The sequence below is a fragment of the Brassica oleracea genome, chromosome C1, assembly GCF_000695525.1.
Source record: "Brassica oleracea var. oleracea cultivar TO1000 chromosome C1, BOL, whole genome shotgun sequence".
In the NCBI taxonomy this organism is placed as follows: domain Eukaryota; kingdom Viridiplantae; phylum Streptophyta; class Magnoliopsida; order Brassicales; family Brassicaceae; genus Brassica; species Brassica oleracea.
The window spans coordinates 33177859-33193852 of NC_027748.1; the positions used below are offsets into that span (position 1 = coordinate 33177859).

Consider the following 15994-nt stretch of genomic DNA (forward strand, 5'->3'; position numbering starts at 1 on the left):
TTTTTTTTAATTTTATATTATTGAAAGATATTAAAAAATCACATTAAATATATAATAAAAACATTTATATTTTTTCTTATATGTTATATTTGAATTTTTCAAAATGTCTATATATTATTAGAAATTTGAATATTCCCACTCTGAAAATTTTGTGATCAATAGATTATTTTTTTGTTATAATAAGTTACAAATGATCATAAAATATAACGCATATGAATTTTTATTTAATAAATATTCAAACTAAATAATATATATATATAAACACTAATGATTTAAAGCAACAAGATTGGCTGATCAATTTAGTCGTCCAGTTGAAATCTTTCAAAAGTATGTGAAAGACTAAAGTCAAAGTAAATATTGATTTAGAATAGTAGTTATATTTTACTAACCAAATACCGAAAAAAACCGAACCGAACCGAAACTAACCCGATATCCGGGTTGAACACCCGTAATCCAAATGAAGCCAAACTATTGTTTCATTCTCTAAAATATAATAAAAATAATAACTTAATCCCGCGCAAGGCGCGGATCTTATCCTAGTCATAATACTAAAATACAAACATCATGCAAAATATCCAATATTTAAAATAAACACAACCCTGCCTACACTCACTCATAACAACAAAATAAAAGAACACAATGGTACCAATTTGAAATAGGAAAAAAATCCCAAACCCGGCACTACGCGCCGGCCAACCCCTAGTATATAATAATGTTGTTTCAAACCCTACGCTGGAAAGTCCTTATTCCACCAGTCCTTATTCCACCAAAAAGCTCTAACTTTATTTCAACAGTGAAAGAAAGATGGGTAACTCTTCAAGCTAAAAATATTTTATTCTCTTCTCTCAGTGGAATCTATGAGCATGGAAGCTCTCTCAACTTCATCACACATCTCTAATTTGCCCCAGGTCAAGCCTCTTTTGAAATCTTCGCTACCTTCTTCCCAGTCTTCGTGTTGGTTATGTAATCCGCGAATCCCTAATCTGAGAATCAGCGATGGATCAAGCCACGTGGGGCTTCGGATACAAGCTCTCTCACATAACGACGACGCACCAAGTGATGAAGGGGACGCCGCCGAAAGTAGTGGGCTTGGCCTTTTTCCAGGGGATATCTTCTCTCTATCACAGGTACTCTCTGTTTTAATTCTCATGGAAAGTTCAATTTTTTGTTGTTGTCGGTTATAGCTTAAAGATGCATACTTTGTCATTGATACGAATCTCAGATTGGTGTAGAGATGAATTTGAATTGAAGTAGATAATTTCCAGTGGCTTCTTCTTATTATGAATGAAGGAAAAGATTGAGACTTTACTTTCTCATAGTAGTGTAATGATCTATGTGCAGACATCTCTTGCACTTCCTCAGGGCTGTGCTGGTAATAGTGGTGGAAATCGAGCTGGACTTTATAGAACTCCGATATCTGGTGGAGTTCAGAATGCTACATCAGCTCATGCCTTGCCTCCACCTGCTTTAGCTGTACGGAACTTGCTTGAGCAGGTATACAGATCACCTTCTTCTTGTTCCTTACTTGGATGGATGAGAAAGTTGATTGGTGTTGGTTTTTCCGTTAAATGATTCAAGGCTAGGTTTGCTCATCTATGCACAGTCATGTCTAAGATGCACCATCGCAGGGAAGGTTACCCTTTTGGCTCTTTGGTGGATTTTGCACCTGATCGTATGGGGCGTAAGTCTCTCAATCTTTCTTGTGTTTTTTCTCAACTGCTCATAACTCTGCAGCTGCTTCTTTCTTTGTATGCTGAGATTTCCTCGTTTAAATGAGTTACTTGTGGACAACTGATTCATAAGTATCGCATGGCTACAATTGTATTGATTTTGGGTTTTGTGGGGACGAATAGGAGGGAACTAAAACTGGTTTTGTTCTTTCTCCTTAACTCTCAATATGGATGTGAATGTAGTTCTTTTTGAGGGACTGGATAGTATTGAAGGCAATGCTAGAATAGTACATTAAATGTCTTGAGTCTTGGGGTTGAGATTATAGATGCACGTTTTCCTGAATGGCTTATTACTTCTTGTTTCCCCAGATCCAATATTTTTATTTTCACCGTTGGCCATCCACACAAGAAATCTCTTGGCTGAACCTAGATGCAGTCTTGTTGTTCAGGTAACATTTGCTCTTGTGTTTAAACTACAAAAAGCAAAAGGTTCTCTCTTTTTCTTTTTGTTCTGTAACGGGGATTTGGCTGGCAGATACCTGGATGGAGTGGCTTGTCGAATGCCAGAGTAACATTATTTGGTGATGTGTACCCATTGTCCCAAGATGAACAGGTGGGGTAGCTAACTAATTGCTAATTTGTCTGTTGTTTTCAATTTATGGTTGAGTATTATACATGGATCTCAGCTGCTTAAACATCTGTATGTACTGATTAATATCTCTGGTTGTGACTTGGTAGGAGTGGGCACATAAGCAATATAGTGCAAAGCACCATCACGGACCTTCTGAGCAGTGGGGAAACTTTCACTATTTTAGAATGCACAACATAAGGTTTGTCTTGCAAACTTGTTGACTCTTAAAGTACCAATACATGTAAGATGATTGTTTGCATCTTTGTCTACTTATACACTCCATACTCAATGTGAATATTGGCAGTGATATATACTTTATTGGAGGTTTTGGCACTGTCGCTTGGGTCGATGTCAAAGAGTATGAGGCTTTACAGCCAGATAAGATCGCTGTTGATGGTGGTGAACAGAACCTCAAGGTGCTTCATTTCAAATCCCTCTCAGTTGCTTTATGGATATTCTCCAACCATTCTTGTCTTTTGGTAAATTGAAGTAGGGTCTTACTTTTCCCTCTTTAACTTGTGATAGGAACTAAATGCCATATTCTCAAAGCCGCTTAGGGAGCTACTGTCTACTGAATCAGAGGTAGACGATGCTGCTCTTATCTCTATAGATAGCAAAGGGATAGATGTACGGGTTCGTCAAGGTGCTCAGGTAAAGTAATTAGTGTTGTCTTGTTGATCTTTAACTCCTTCATAATCATACAACGTTCCCTCAGACCTTTTGTGTTTTGAGTTTTGTAGTTCAACATACAAAGGCTAGCATTTGAGGAAGGTCATGGCGTTGAAACGCTAGAAGAAGCTAAAGCTGCACTATGGAAAGTGATGGAGAAGGTGAAGCTAAACTATTTGCAGAAATGACAAGTCCCATTTTCTCTAGAGGGGTCTTTAGAATTAAAATGTTGTTTGATTCCTCTCTCCCACTTTCTGAACTAGCTGAAATTTTGTAGTTTCTTCTGTTTTTACCCTCCTTTTATAGTCATAAAAGATCTCTCTGTTTGATATTTGCAAATTGACATTTACACAAACAGATCTTGTATTACATGCTTTTGAGAAGAGAGAATGTTTTTGTGAATGAGAAACAGAAGACAGCAGTAAGATGAAGAAACCACACAAAGTAATGTGTTGAAAACACTGAGATTTTCTACCAAGTTTGTGTCTATAGTTTACAATATACAAATTCTCTCATTAACATAGAAGATAGATATAGCAAATGTTTTATGGAATGGGATGAGTAAAGGCTCAAGGCTCAAAGAATATAAGTGACTTTGCATTACAAAAGGGAGATTGGTTGTTCGTCTATCTCATGGATTCAGTATCAGTTTAGTTCTCCACATCTCTGCAATTACCTTACGCGGCGCCGGATCATCAGGACCTTTGTCTCGTTGCCCCGAGGTGAAGTATAACTGCCCGTCCCAGTACCCAACCAGCGTCGTCTTCACACGGTATGGCAACTTTCCAATCACATACCATTTCTGCAGAGCAAACAAAGTACGATCAGCACATTTATTAATTAGCTAAAGATGTTCCTCTTAAGCATGCAAGAACGACATGGGTTTCTTTTTTTTTTTTACCATTGTATTCAGGTTAAACTGGAAGATTTCACCAACGAGAACCATCTTCTTGGTTTCGGGATGCTTCTCTGTGGTGCCTCCAACGATTACAATGGAGTTGTTAACCACTTTCCACGCAAACTCGATATGTGAATCCGGTTTTGGCATCGGTGGCATAACTTTCCACTTCATATCCTCATCCAGCATGTAAACATCACTGAATACCACCTTGAGAACCACCAAGGTGAGGAAAAGGACACACACAACAATAAAAGAGAAGTCATGATGATGATATTCACTTCAACAGGTGATACCCTACCTCTAAACGACGTGAGCATTTGAAGATGGGAGATCCTGGTTTAGCCATGAAATCACCTTCTTGACCACCAATCACAAAAAGCCGATCATCCACTACTACGCATGCTCTACAGTTCACAAGAACAGTAAAAACTCATATGAAATGGAGGATGATGTTATTAGCAGCAAGAGTTTCCAATGGAGTTGTGAAAATAATAAACCTGTGAGGTCCTCCACGAGGGATTGGAATTTCACTTCTCCACTCTTTTTCCAATGCTTTCCCGTCTTTAACAGCGATACTCCAGTGTTCAAGTCCTGGTGTATGTCGATTCTCTTTGCTCCCACCCATCACGTGGAGTCTACCTCTCCATAGCTGAGTAGCTGGAGCATACCTAAAATGTATAAATAAACCTTGCCACTCTCAGTTTCTCTTAAACAGTTGAACATGATGATGATAACAGAGAATAGCAATTACCTAGGAACTGGTAGAGAAATGAAGTCACTCCAGGTATTCGTATCAGTATCCAGAACAAATGTTTTAGCAGTAGGGCCTCTGCACTGAGGACCATATTGACCGGTGACAATGTAGATGTAACGCCCATCAGTTACCATCCCTAAATGAGAATGTGCCATCTCTTTAGGCATATCAAATCTCCCTCCCCATTTATTATCCACAAAATTGTATATATCAACATGAGAATGCACCTGAGCATTACAGAAAAAGCAACTCATCATTGGTCTGCTGCTAGTAGTAACCAAAGGATCTAAGGCTTTACTTACAAGATTAATGTTGCCGTAACCAGCAAAGACATAGAGAAGATTCCTAATCTGAATAGCAGCTCCGTCTAGACGAGGGACAGGTGCAGCTGCCATCTTCTCCCATTGTAATTGAGGAGCATCCAAATCTTGAAACGTTGCAGAAAGCTTCCTTTCCTTAGTTTTAGTGTCTTTCTCCTAAAAGCAGCACGCAACAAGAAAGTGTTATCTTCTCTTTTGTCTGAGATCTAATTTGTATAAGAGAGACAACAAGAAAGCAAACACACTCACATTGGATTCAGGAGGGAGTTTTTCGATCAAGGAGGAGGGAAGATAAGTCCCGGCAGGGGAGAAGCGATGAGATGAAGCCCAAAGGAAGTCTGCAATGAGTCCCACCGCTAAAAGCGCGAGGCATGACACTAACACAAGCCGACCATAACTCTGCTTCCCCGCTTGTCTCGCCATCTCTCTCTCTCTCTCTCTCTCTCTCTGTGTCTCTGTCTCTAAATTAGCATATCCCTTAAGTGCTTCACAGACTTCAACCAAAGGTTAAATCTTTTGGATTCAGGCGAACACACAACGATTGTTGAGACATGTATAGGTGACAGATCTTGATCTCAGAGAGAAAGCCGAGTTCTTTTTTTTCGCTTTATATATTTATTTTTCTCTATTTTAAAAATTAAAATGAGGCGAATAGTATTACAAAACAGGGTTTAACAGAGTTGTCGGCTTCTCTGTGTTTATCAGAACAGATTCCGCCGCGCTCCTTCGTTCAGCTTCTGTTTATTTTTGGGTGAAGGGGTTCGCTTATTTTCGTAAAAGGTTCTGTCTTTCTTCCTTTCTCACATGTTCATAGCTGTGTAATCGGTTTCAATCTTGTACAACTGTTTTAAGGTTTTGGTTTGTCATCTGTTGCAGTTGTTTCTGAGATGGCTCAGTGTGTGAGGTCAACTCTAACTCCTTCGAGAACACCCCAGAGCCTTTTTACTAGGACAGTGTCTGCAAAAAACCAAGCTTTTGCATCAGTCTCGTTCCTCAGAACACTGCCTGAGTTCAAGGGATACCCAAAACAGTGTTCAGTGGTTATGTCTTGCCAGGGAAATGCTCAACGCCAGCAGCAGTTGTCTCTTGACGATCTAGTCACGAGTAACCGTAAAGGAGAGGTTCTTGGCACTATCCAAGACTCGCTTTCCAACTGTCTCTCAGATACCAATTTGCTAGAGACTGTTCCTGGTCTCAAATCTAGAATCAAGGGCAAGGTTAGTGCTGTTTCCTTTTTTTTTTACCAAAGTAGATGCTAAACCAAACAAGTGATAGTTGAGGAAAAAAATTGATTTTTTGCAGGTCAGAGATATCTATGACGCTGGTGATTATCTGGTACTTATCACTACTGATCGGTTGAGTGCGTTTGACAGAAACCTTGCTTCGATTCCCTTCAAAGGCCAGGTTTTGTTTTCCTCTGCCCTAAATTCAACTTGTTTAGCTCATTGTGTTGCAGAAAAATAACAAGTTTGTGCTTCTGCTTAACTTTTCAGGTTCTTAATGAGACCAGTTTGTGGTGGTTCAATAACACACAGCACATAACTCCAAATGCAATCGTTTCGTCTCCTGATAGAAATGTTGTTATTGCAAAGAAATGCTCGGTTTTCCCAATAGAGTTTGTGGGTTAGTATGTAGTCAGATGCTTCTATATTCAGCCTTTAGTTCTGAACTGTTATTTCTGTTTGTAGTTAGAGGATATGTGACTGGAAGTACTGACACCTCTTTATGGACGGTATACAAGAAAGGTGTTAGGAACTATTGTGGAAATGCCCTCTCAGATGGTACAGTTTCTTTTGTTGTTCTTCATAAATTACGTACATGTCAGAAGATCAATGACAAACTGATTACTGAACTTTTCAGGATTGGTGAAAAACCAGAAGCTTCCAGCTAATATACTTACTCCAACAACAAAGGCTGAGGATCATGATGTGCCCATCTCTCCAACTGAGGTTCATTAAGCTTGCTATCTCAGTGTTCTGCTTAGCTGTAACACGAGAGGAAGTCTACCCAAAGTTGTTTAGTTCTGTGTTGCTTTCTTATCCGAAGATTGATTATTGTAGATAGTTGAAGGTGGATTCATGACTCAAGCTGAATTTGAGGAAGCAAGCATGAAGGCTTTGAGCTTGTTTGAGTTTGGTCAGGTTGGTTACAACTTATCAGTGTAAAGTCATTAGATAGTAATGCTTTTAATAATCTTATAATCGGTTATAAATTTTGCTTTGTTGGGAAGGTCTTTTAGATTCTAAATAAATATATTACGGTTTCTTCAGCGTGTGGCCAAGGAGCATGGAGTGATACTCGTGGACACTAAATATGAGTTTGGAAAAAGTAGTGATGGCTCCATCTTGTTGATTGATGAGGTGACTCTTACTCTTTCCTTGTTTCCATGTAATCTCTCTTTGAATGCCAAATTCGCTGATTATAAATCATCTCTATCTACCCCTGAACACACATTGTATATAGATTCATACGCCGGATTCAAGCAGATACTGGCTTGCTGGTTCTTATGAAGAACGCTTCCGGAAAGGTCTTGAGCCTGAAAATGTTGATAAGGTGAGTGTGTTTTTTTTTGCCTGTTTTACTCTTCCCACATGTTCACTCTTTTTTCTTCTTCTAAATATTGAAACAGGAGTTCCTAAGGCTGTGGTTTAAAGAGAATTGCAATCCATATGAGGACGAGGTATGCTTACATCTTCATAATGTAAATTCCAGCATTATATGATAAACCCTGCTAAGTTTGTTGGTGTCTATATTTGTCAGGTCCTCCCCGCTGCTCCAGCAGAACTCGTAACTGAATTAGCTTGGCGGTAGTTTTTTTGATCTGTAAACTAAGATTATAAATTTACTTGACAACATAATTTTTGATGTGAGAATAATAATGAACATATATATATATATATAAAGCTGTAGAATGTAGACTCTCTGAGATTTTGATAGTAGTATTGGTTTTTTAAGAATTGATGGAAGAACCATGGCAGGTACATTTTCTTGTATGAGACTATCACTGGATCAAGAATTGACATTCTTCCTACGCAGGTATGATCATGTTCATCCCTAAGTCTTCAATTCTCTCACTTGTTACATTTGAGGTTATATCGGCTTTAGAAGTAATATTGATCCGTAGCTCTACCAACAGGAACCAATACATGATAGAATCTCAAGAAACACAAGCCAAGCACTTTCATCTCTCCGTCAACTCTAGTCTTTAATAGAGCATGAAGCCAAGGAGAGCAGATAGTATAAACTCTTTCGTTTTCTTGTTGCATTTATATGTCAAGATTGTTGTTGTAACGAGCTTACGTTTGAACTGAGAAATTTCAATCAACCAAGAATAAAATAATTTTATCGGGTAACCTTAGGATTCATTTGTTTTCGTTGTTGGCGCATTAGTATTTAGCTGATCCGGTAAAAGGTGTTTAAACATTCATCAATGAAAAGACAAAAGCTTAAATTTTTTTTTAAGGTTAGAGTCGCAGTATCGTTCTTCTTCCTATCGATGCACTCTATCTGAGGTTAGTACTAAGTTGTAATCCTATTGCAACAACCACCTTTTTTCTGAGACATGTAAAAAATCCTATCTTTCTTTCTGTTCCATTTGTTATAAAACCGGCTTTAGCTTTCTTCTACATATACAAAATTCTTCTACTTCCTGCTTTTATCAGTCTCTCTACTTTTCTGCAACCAAATATATTAAAACCACATCAGTTTTAACATTTTGAAAGGAAGAGCTTCAAGTTGACTTAAAGAGAATTGGCAAAGGCTAATGATTTGATATGCGATAATGCCATGGACTTAAAGAGAACTTTCACAATACCAATAGCTAGGCTGTTTGAATCGTTGAGGTAGCACAGTTCTCTTTCTCAGACTCGGGCTGTTGAGTCTCAGCGGTCTTTGATGGGGAAGCAAAGAAGCAATCAGGGAGAGCGTTCTCCAGACTTGTCTCGTTCCTATGTTAATAAAAGAGCGCGGATAAACTGAGAAGACTTAAAAGGCCCTACAAAATGAGAATCAATCATACCCGTTGTTGAGATGGTCATCGTAACCACCTTCTTGGCTGTTGTTATTATCAGTATCAGTCAGAAAAGCATGGTTTGCTTCAGACTGAAAACGCCCTGAATCACCATTACCTGCTAAGAGAGAACACAGGGGAGGGAGGGAAACTGGTGAATATAAGCTATAGAAAGACACGTTCCATGTGTGTGAGAGAGAGAGAGATATTATAACCTTGTATGACTTCTTCACCAGCGTTTTCAGATCGAAAGAGCATGCTTTGATTAGCACTGCGAGAGGGGAAATGAACAGGAGAGCCAATAGAGAGACTGCGCTGGTGATGGTGAAACAACTCGCTATCCATGTCGGGCAAATGCAGATTAAGCAATCTTCTCCTTTGGAATTCAAATGCTTGTTGCAGCTCAGCCTCCTCAGCTTTTCTCCTCATCATCATCTCCTGTGTGTTAGAGAACATCCTCGGTGCTGGTAACAAACAAAAACAAGAGACTCAGCTCTGATGAAACCATATCCACATGGAGAAATAAGAAGAGAACTAACCGAGGTGGCAATCAAAGAGATCCAATCCAGATGGACTTGAACCAGGAGAAAAGTTCCCTCTCTCCATCTGCTGCAGCAGTTGTTGCTGCTGCCTCCTACTATTGTTTGACAAAAAAGGTATTATAAGAAAAGAGAACACAAAAGAGAAGAATGTGAGAAAGGATTCAACATACTTTTCAAGGATTCTTCCTTTCTCCTTGTAGGGTTTGACGAGCACACGTGAGTCGCAGATGAAATGAGGGTTTCCTCTAGCCAATATGGTTCTCACAGTTTCAGAGTGGACAAAAGTGACAAACCCAAACATTCGTTTCTGCTGGTATGGAATCCTAACATCTTGCACTCCTCCAAAATTCCTACAATAACAACAAACATTACTAAATATCCACCAAACTTTTTGATATAAATTCAAACGCATAAAAGCCAAAGATACCCAAAGTAGTTGGAGACATCTTCATCTGTGAAGGAGCTATCAGCTGGAAACGTCAAGTAAATCTGTTTAGAAGCAGAGTTGGACTTATCTCCCATCCCCATAAACTCATCCCTTTCATGTCTCCCTGGACTACCGAACCAGTAACCCTCATCCCCAAACTGTCCTGATCTGCAAAAAAGAGAAAGTTAAGAATTAACACCACAACAGCAAGGTGTTATGAAGACTTGTTGCACTTGTATGACCCAAATTACTTGAAGAATAAAACTGGTATGTAACAAGTCATTAGCATGTAAATGTAAACACCCAAAAGTAGAAAACCATATGAAGAAGACTTCATTTTTACCACAGTGGCAATTATTAGCATCTCAAGCACCTTATAAATGCACAAAGATTCAAACTTTCAATGATCCAAAGTCTTTACTAACCAAATATACATTATATTAGGCACAAAAGAGGCTCATTTCATGATTACCTGTACCCGTTACGCGAATGCAAGAGAAAGTTAATGTCTTTACTATCATACGACATTGGAGAGCCGCCACTAGCCGCCAAGAACTGAGCAGCGGCCATTCTCTGCCGCTGAGCCAGTTTCATCCTCGCTATCTCCTCTTGCTGTCTGCTAACGTAATCCGGCGAGCCAAACCCACCAGGAAGAGAATCAAAATCATCCCCTAAACCACCACCGTGAGCGAACCGACTGTAACCGCCGCCGCCGCCGCCAAACCCGGTCTCACAAACATCACTCGCTGAGAAACTCCTCTTGTGCAAATGGGCATCGCCATTGTCGAACAGATCCGCAGATTCGTCGTTGTTGTTGAGAAAGGACAAGTAGTCACCGAGTTGCTGCTCATCGAGTACGTCGCCGTTTCCACCATCTGAAGCGAAAAGAGACGAACTTTCTTGAAACTGGCTCGAACCCACGTTGGTGTTCACTGAAGGAGACAGAGGGCTCCTCGAGAACTCCATAAACCCATTCGTCCTGGGGGAATGACGGTGGATGTTAATGGGTCTGGAGATAGAAGAAGAAGAAGAAGATCCGTTTGAGAGACCCAAAGCGGATTTAGCCTTGAGACAGACGGAGTGTAAGAGAGTGTCGGGTCCAAGAGCGAGACGCATCAAGTCTCTATTACCCAAGTCCTGTAAGAGCAAGTAGCCAATGATCTTGGAGGCGAAATCTGGTTCTAAAATTCTGATCTTTGTGAAGAGTATTGAAGTGGGATCTCCAGGATCCATGGCGAGATTGAAAAGTTTCTTTCTTTTGAGGGAGAGAGATTTTGAAGAAGGAGAAGAGGCTCTTTTTATTGTGAGAGACTAGTGGCTTTTTCTTTGTTTATTTATGCGTTAAATGCAAATGTTTTTTTTTTTTCTTTTTTTAGATTTTAGTATATGCTTTTGTCTTGTAATGAGCATTTATTAAACAAAATCGGAGAAGAGAAAACAACTTTTGTAATTATGTTTCTTTCTTTTCGGGTTCTGTTTTGATATCGGGGAATATAATGCGGGAAATTATTTTGTTTCCTTTGTTATTTAAGATCATATTCAATATTTTTTTAACAAACCAAAGGTTGCTCCCATTGGATGTGGTAGATCCTCATATTTTTTGTTATGGTCAACTATAATTCTATGAATATTCTTTTGTGATTTGTTCACATACCTTGCCAAAATATATTGTTATTAGTTTTGTTAAATACAGTTAATTTTTTTAAGTTAATTAAATTTATCGTTACCATATTACTGGTTTGTAGTGTTCAATCAAATTTATATACTTATATAATTTAATTTATTAAAATTAATACAATTCAAAATATTTTCTATTTATTTTATGTATTCTTATTTTTTACGATATGCTCATAATTTTACAAATGCCTGAAGTTGGTAACTGGAGTTTTTTATTTTAAAAATAGCATTTCATTATTAAGGGTGGAGCACAAAGAAATCAATCCCTTGCAGTGCATAACATTGTATGCGTTAGTTTTGAATTTCACAAAGGTTTGTCTGCCATATATACTATGACGCCCATATAACTCTTAAGACAATTACAAATTAAATAGTACTATTCGATAGAAAACAACAAATTTATCCCTTACCATTATTTCTTTATACCGCAAAAATCTGGAACCGAGCTGCTTCGTTAACCGCGCTTATTTCTCCCCTGACTCACTAAACCCCGCGCGTGACAAATTATTTCTCAATTAAAATATTCCACTACATCAAGTGCACCTAGTTTTAAATACTCCGGTCAGATCTTTACCGTTAAAGGTGAAAAAGTACCTAAGATTGCTTTACGGGGACACGTGAGGTTCTCAATGGTCATAGTCAATTTGACCAGAGTTCGTAGCCAGAGAAACCAGACATCAGACAATAATGAAACAAAAGTTAATGCTCTTTATGGAAAACAAGAATTCTCAATTTTGCCATTTATTTTTCCCATTTTTATATTTTATGTTATTAAAAAAGAAACAGTATTTCACTACATAAGATTTCATAAACTGTATCAAAATTTTCTGGAAATGAATAACATAATGATGGCAATGAAAAGTATCTAACGATTTTTAATTAAATATGACTATTAAGTTTTAGTATCCTAGGTGTATGCATGAATAGCTGTCATATCATGAATGCCAGAAAAAAAAAACGAATCATGTTATATACTGCTCCCTCCTATAAAAGTACCCATAAATAAGAAATCATTAATTTTTTATATTTTATAAACATCATTAATTATTTACCTAACCACAAATCAACCAATAATAAAATAAAAAGTATATTATCGATATAACATTAAGTGTTAATAAATTTTACATAGAAAACCGAAAACGTCATATAATTTGGAACATAAAAATTTATCTAAAACAACTTATATTAAAAACGGAGGGAGTACTACTTTACTAAGATGAGAAATGCAACTTGCGCATGATAAATTTATATAAAAATTATTTTTAAAATATTATATGGAAAAATAAATTTATATTCTTGATTGAATTAATATTTTGGTCTTTAAACAATTTTTTTTTACTTTTTTCTTACTACACAATTTGTTTACTGATGAGCTGATCCTATTTAAAAAAATAAATTTAGGTCAAAAAATCACTTATCGCATAAGAACCTAACGTTTAGGTCGAAAAATCTCGGGTCTATTTGATTGCAATGAAACTATGTCAGCTCAGTTTTATATCATGATTTAGTAATTTAAAAATTAATTATGGTTATGAGAAGTTTACGTTCACGTGCCAATCCTATCTATCTTCAATATTTTCTCTTTTTCATTTTGGTTATTGTTCGATATAAATATTGATTTTGAAGTTTATTTCTCATTTTGTTTGTTTGTTTTGACATGAGATTTAGAAAATGTTTATGATTTAAAATAATTAAAGAGATACATACTTAGGTTAAGATCTAAACCTTTTGCGGAATAAATATTTTATATTTATTATTTATTGTATGTTTTTCTGCATATTATGGAATAATAAAATAATAAATATATATATTAAATAACTAAGAAATCAGTTACTATTATGTAATAAATTGACGTGTCATATAAATCAAACTATCACTCTTATTTATTCGCAATCATTTTATGGTAAATAAATCAAAACAATCAATCTTATCTACCGTATATGATATATAATTAAATTTAAATGATATTAACATATATAGTACACTTTTAATATTGATATTTATTAAATGAAGTTTCTACTCATATAATTTTATGATTATTTGCATATTTGTGTAACAAAATTTTACACCAACAAATTTTTTTAATGTGGGATAATTTCAACAATTTATAATCATTTAAAAAACAATGAAGATTTCAAAATTAAAATATTAATTTTTCAATATATGTTCAATAAAAATATAAAAATATAAGTATACATTTTCATACGATGTATAGTTTAATTTAAACGATATAAAATATATATATATATATATATATATATATATATTAACATAAAAACCTATTAAAATAAAATTATTTTTTCATATGGTCTTATAATCATTGTATCTTAATATAGAAAAAAATTTAAACCTTGATCATAAAAGTTTATGTGAGACTTTTAACAGTTTTAGTAATTTATACTCGTTTTGAAAAATTCAAAATACGACATATACAAAAAATCTAGATTTTTATTATATGATTAATGTAATTATGTAATTTATTTAATAATAAAGAAATAAACAAAAATGATAAAAAAATATACAGATTGTTATCAAATCTTTATTGTTTAAAATCATTAATTGCTATATATATATTTTAATCACATTAGGTAATTCCGTAGGTTTTAGTTAAAAAAAGCCTGCGAAACAATAAATATTTGATAATAGTCTGCGAAATATTATTTTGCTAGAGAGTATAATTTTTAGACTATAGTTTATATAAGGTGGTATAGAATTCTTTGAAATAGGATTTAGAAGACATACACAAGTGCCACATAGAATGAGTTTTTTTTTTAATTTTTACAATATTCTGGTTATAACTTTTTAAAAGATTTTTAATAAATATATAGGGGATAAGTTTTTGGACAATTTTGTTCCTTAATCTATTTTCCATGTAAGCTGAAATCATTTATTTCCAAATTCGTATATAGAAATTTGATCGTCAAACAAAGTCCAAATAAAGCCCATTATATCCGTTGACAAAAAACCGCCCATTATATCCCCCACAAAGATGAGAATCATGTTCCCGGAAAACGTTTTAATTGTGCTGCGGCCCAACGATGTTAGTTTACTCCCCTTGTTGATCTGCCTGCATTGCAAACAATACTAGCTTAAGACTCGCATAAAACAATTGCGCAGGATGAATGTTATATTTAAAAATAATATTTATTTACTATTATTTATTTGTATTTATTTATGTATTATATATATAATTAAATTAGAGTAAATACATAAATCAAAACAATCATTTATTATTGAGATTTCATACTCATATGATAAAAAAAAATTATAATGTGTGATTCTTTGAATGCAAATTTCAAAATTAAAATATTAAGATTTCAATATTTTTTCAATAAATTTAGAAATTATCATATTTAAGTATTTTTATATGTTATATAGTTTAATTTTAAACTATATTAATATATAGTATGAATGTCTAGTAAATAAGACTTTATATTTATACGATTTATGTTCATTTGTATCTTGTTATTACAAAAAAGTTAAACCATTAATCACAAAATTTTAGTGTGAGACATTTAGCGTTTTTAGTAATTTATAGTCGTTTTAAAATTTTAAAATATAACATATAAGAAAAAAATTAACTTTATATTAGGGTGAGACTTTTAATAATTTAAAATTAAACAAAAAAGAGATAAGATACAAAAATCATTATCAAATATTTATTATTCATAATCATTAATTGTCATATATACGTTAATCATATTAGGCAATCCCGTAGCTTTTATTTAAGAAAATTCGAGAATATTCTTTTGTACACTATTTATCAATTTAATAGTTAGTTTAATAAAAAGTATAATAAGTTAAGATGGACCAACCTATTTCTCTAAAAATTCTGAATTTCATTTTCATGGTGACACGTAGATATAAAACAATGTTGTAATGTTTCTCAGGGATGAGTGATGTTAGGAGTTTTCAAGTCTCCTAAGACAAATGATGTAGTATAAAAGATTGTCGAACCAATTCTAAGAGATTCAAAGCACCGAGAATGCAAGTACGTACTTAATCTAAGTGCAACCAATAATTTGGATGGTTTTAAACTAATACTAATAATAGAATGCAATAACAGAACAATAAAACAATAAAAGAAGTGATTTTCTTTGGTTATGATAAAAGAGAACTCATGGGTATAGAAATTAGACCTTGAGTGATCAAGTTTCGAACTAAGGATGGCAAATGATCAATAAAAATATCAACCTTAAGCTTAGACACAATCTTAAACAAACTCTATGTCTAGATGAATGTTCATTTACTAACATATTTCAAACATCAAATGTCTTTGGTTGAATAATATGAAAGCAATCATTACTAACAAGTCTATTGGCTATCTTAACACCTTTAACAACAAATGTCTTTGGTAAAGTATGTTAAAAGCTTAGGAGAGTTGTCTCAGGCAT

General features: G+C 35.0%; 4 protein-coding genes across 6 annotated transcripts; 2 read left to right on the top strand and 2 right to left on the bottom strand.

The window, feature by feature from the left end:
* Window positions 1-738: 738 nt before the first annotated feature.
* On the top strand, window positions 739-3372 carry LOC106314681. Of its 2 annotated transcripts, none has more exons than XM_013752518.1 (9): window positions 739-1127; window positions 1342-1494; window positions 1579-1681; window positions 2040-2119; window positions 2206-2283; window positions 2409-2500; window positions 2591-2717; window positions 2827-2952; window positions 3042-3372. In XM_013752518.1, the coding sequence occupies exons 1-9, from the start codon at window positions 858-860 to the stop codon at window positions 3156-3158; spliced, it is 1146 nt and encodes a 381-aa protein (XP_013607972.1). In that variant the 5' UTR covers window positions 739-857; the 3' UTR covers window positions 3159-3372. The 2 variants fall into 2 exon arrangements, with proteins under 2 accessions (XP_013607972.1, XP_013607975.1); XM_013752521.1 differs by having other exon boundaries at window positions 2606-2717.
* Window positions 3373-3392: 20 nt separating this feature from the next.
* On the bottom strand, window positions 3393-5719 carry LOC106314661 (kelch repeat-containing protein At3g27220-like). The gene is made up of 7 exons (XM_013752500.1): window positions 5195-5719; window positions 4928-5101; window positions 4623-4852; window positions 4369-4539; window positions 4170-4275; window positions 3872-4078; window positions 3393-3772 (listed from the first exon to the last, which is right to left on the bottom strand). The coding sequence occupies exons 1-7, from the start codon at window positions 5366-5368 to the stop codon at window positions 3602-3604; spliced, it is 1233 nt and encodes a 410-aa protein (XP_013607954.1). The 5' UTR covers window positions 5369-5719; the 3' UTR covers window positions 3393-3601.
* Window positions 5271-8285, top strand: LOC106314669 (phosphoribosylaminoimidazole-succinocarboxamide synthase, chloroplastic). 2 transcript variants are annotated; one of them, XM_013752510.1, is made up of 14 exons: window positions 5271-5504; window positions 5656-5725; window positions 5822-6162; window positions 6248-6349; window positions 6439-6568; window positions 6634-6726; window positions 6806-6894; window positions 7006-7086; window positions 7216-7305; window positions 7409-7498; window positions 7575-7625; window positions 7706-7752; window positions 7924-7981; window positions 8082-8285. In XM_013752510.1, exons 3-14 carry the CDS (start codon window positions 5833-5835, stop codon window positions 8145-8147), a joined length of 1227 nt encoding a protein of 408 aa, XP_013607964.1. In that variant the 5' UTR covers window positions 5271-5504; window positions 5656-5725; window positions 5822-5832; the 3' UTR covers window positions 8148-8285. The 2 variants fall into 2 exon arrangements, with proteins under 2 accessions (XP_013607964.1, XP_013607961.1); XM_013752507.1 differs by having other exon boundaries at window positions 5361-5504; window positions 5651-5725.
* Window positions 8286-8346: 61 nt separating this feature from the next.
* LOC106314655 (zinc finger CCCH domain-containing protein 55) lies at window positions 8347-11213 on the bottom strand. The gene is made up of 8 exons (XM_013752495.1): window positions 10396-11213; window positions 9924-10091; window positions 9667-9846; window positions 9494-9591; window positions 9170-9418; window positions 8964-9072; window positions 8760-8892; window positions 8347-8620 (listed from the first exon to the last, which is right to left on the bottom strand). The coding sequence occupies exons 1-7, from the start codon at window positions 11154-11156 to the stop codon at window positions 8766-8768; spliced, it is 1692 nt and encodes a 563-aa protein (XP_013607949.1). The 5' UTR covers window positions 11157-11213; the 3' UTR covers window positions 8347-8620; window positions 8760-8765.
* Window positions 11214-15994: the final 4781 nt, after the last annotated feature.

What these genes read in the sequence shown, in the direction of transcription:
- LOC106314681 (XM_013752518.1), top strand. Translation starts at nt 858, where the DNA reads ATGAGCATGGAAGCTCTCTCAACTTCATCACACATCTCTAATTTGCCC. An exon ending in TACGGAACTTGCTTGAGCAG is followed by an intron (nt 1,495 to 1,578) that starts GTATACAGATCA and finishes AAATGATTCAAG; the next exon opens with GCTAGGTTTGCTCATCTATG. An exon ending in GTGGTGAACAGAACCTCAAG is followed by an intron (nt 2,718 to 2,826) that starts GTGCTTCATTTC and finishes AACTTGTGATAG; the next exon opens with GAACTAAATGCCATATTCTC.
- LOC106314661 (XM_013752500.1), bottom strand. Translation starts at nt 5,368, where the DNA reads ATGGCGAGACAAGCGGGGAAGCAGAGTTATGGTCGGCTTGTGTTAGTG. An exon ending in CCTCGTGGAGGACCTCACAG is followed by an intron (nt 4,276 to 4,368) that starts GTTTATTATTTT and finishes TGTGAACTGTAG; the next exon opens with AGCATGCGTAGTAGTGGATG. An exon ending in AATGCTCACGTCGTTTAGAG is followed by an intron (nt 4,079 to 4,169) that starts GTAGGGTATCAC and finishes GTGGTTCTCAAG; the next exon opens with GTGGTATTCAGTGATGTTTA.
- LOC106314669 (XM_013752510.1), top strand. Translation starts at nt 5,833, where the DNA reads ATGGCTCAGTGTGTGAGGTCAACTCTAACTCCTTCGAGAACACCCCAG. An exon ending in TGGAAATGCCCTCTCAGATG is followed by an intron (nt 6,727 to 6,805) that starts GTACAGTTTCTT and finishes TGAACTTTTCAG; the next exon opens with GATTGGTGAAAAACCAGAAG. An exon ending in AGCCTGAAAATGTTGATAAG is followed by an intron (nt 7,499 to 7,574) that starts GTGAGTGTGTTT and finishes ATATTGAAACAG; the next exon opens with GAGTTCCTAAGGCTGTGGTT.
- LOC106314655 (XM_013752495.1), bottom strand. Translation starts at nt 11,156, where the DNA reads ATGGATCCTGGAGATCCCACTTCAATACTCTTCACAAAGATCAGAATT. An exon ending in CATTCGCGTAACGGGTACAG is followed by an intron (nt 10,092 to 10,395) that starts GTAATCATGAAA and finishes TCTTTTTTGCAG; the next exon opens with ATCAGGACAGTTTGGGGATG. An exon ending in GATGACCATCTCAACAACGG is followed by an intron (nt 8,893 to 8,963) that starts GTATGATTGATT and finishes TTATTAACATAG; the next exon opens with GAACGAGACAAGTCTGGAGA.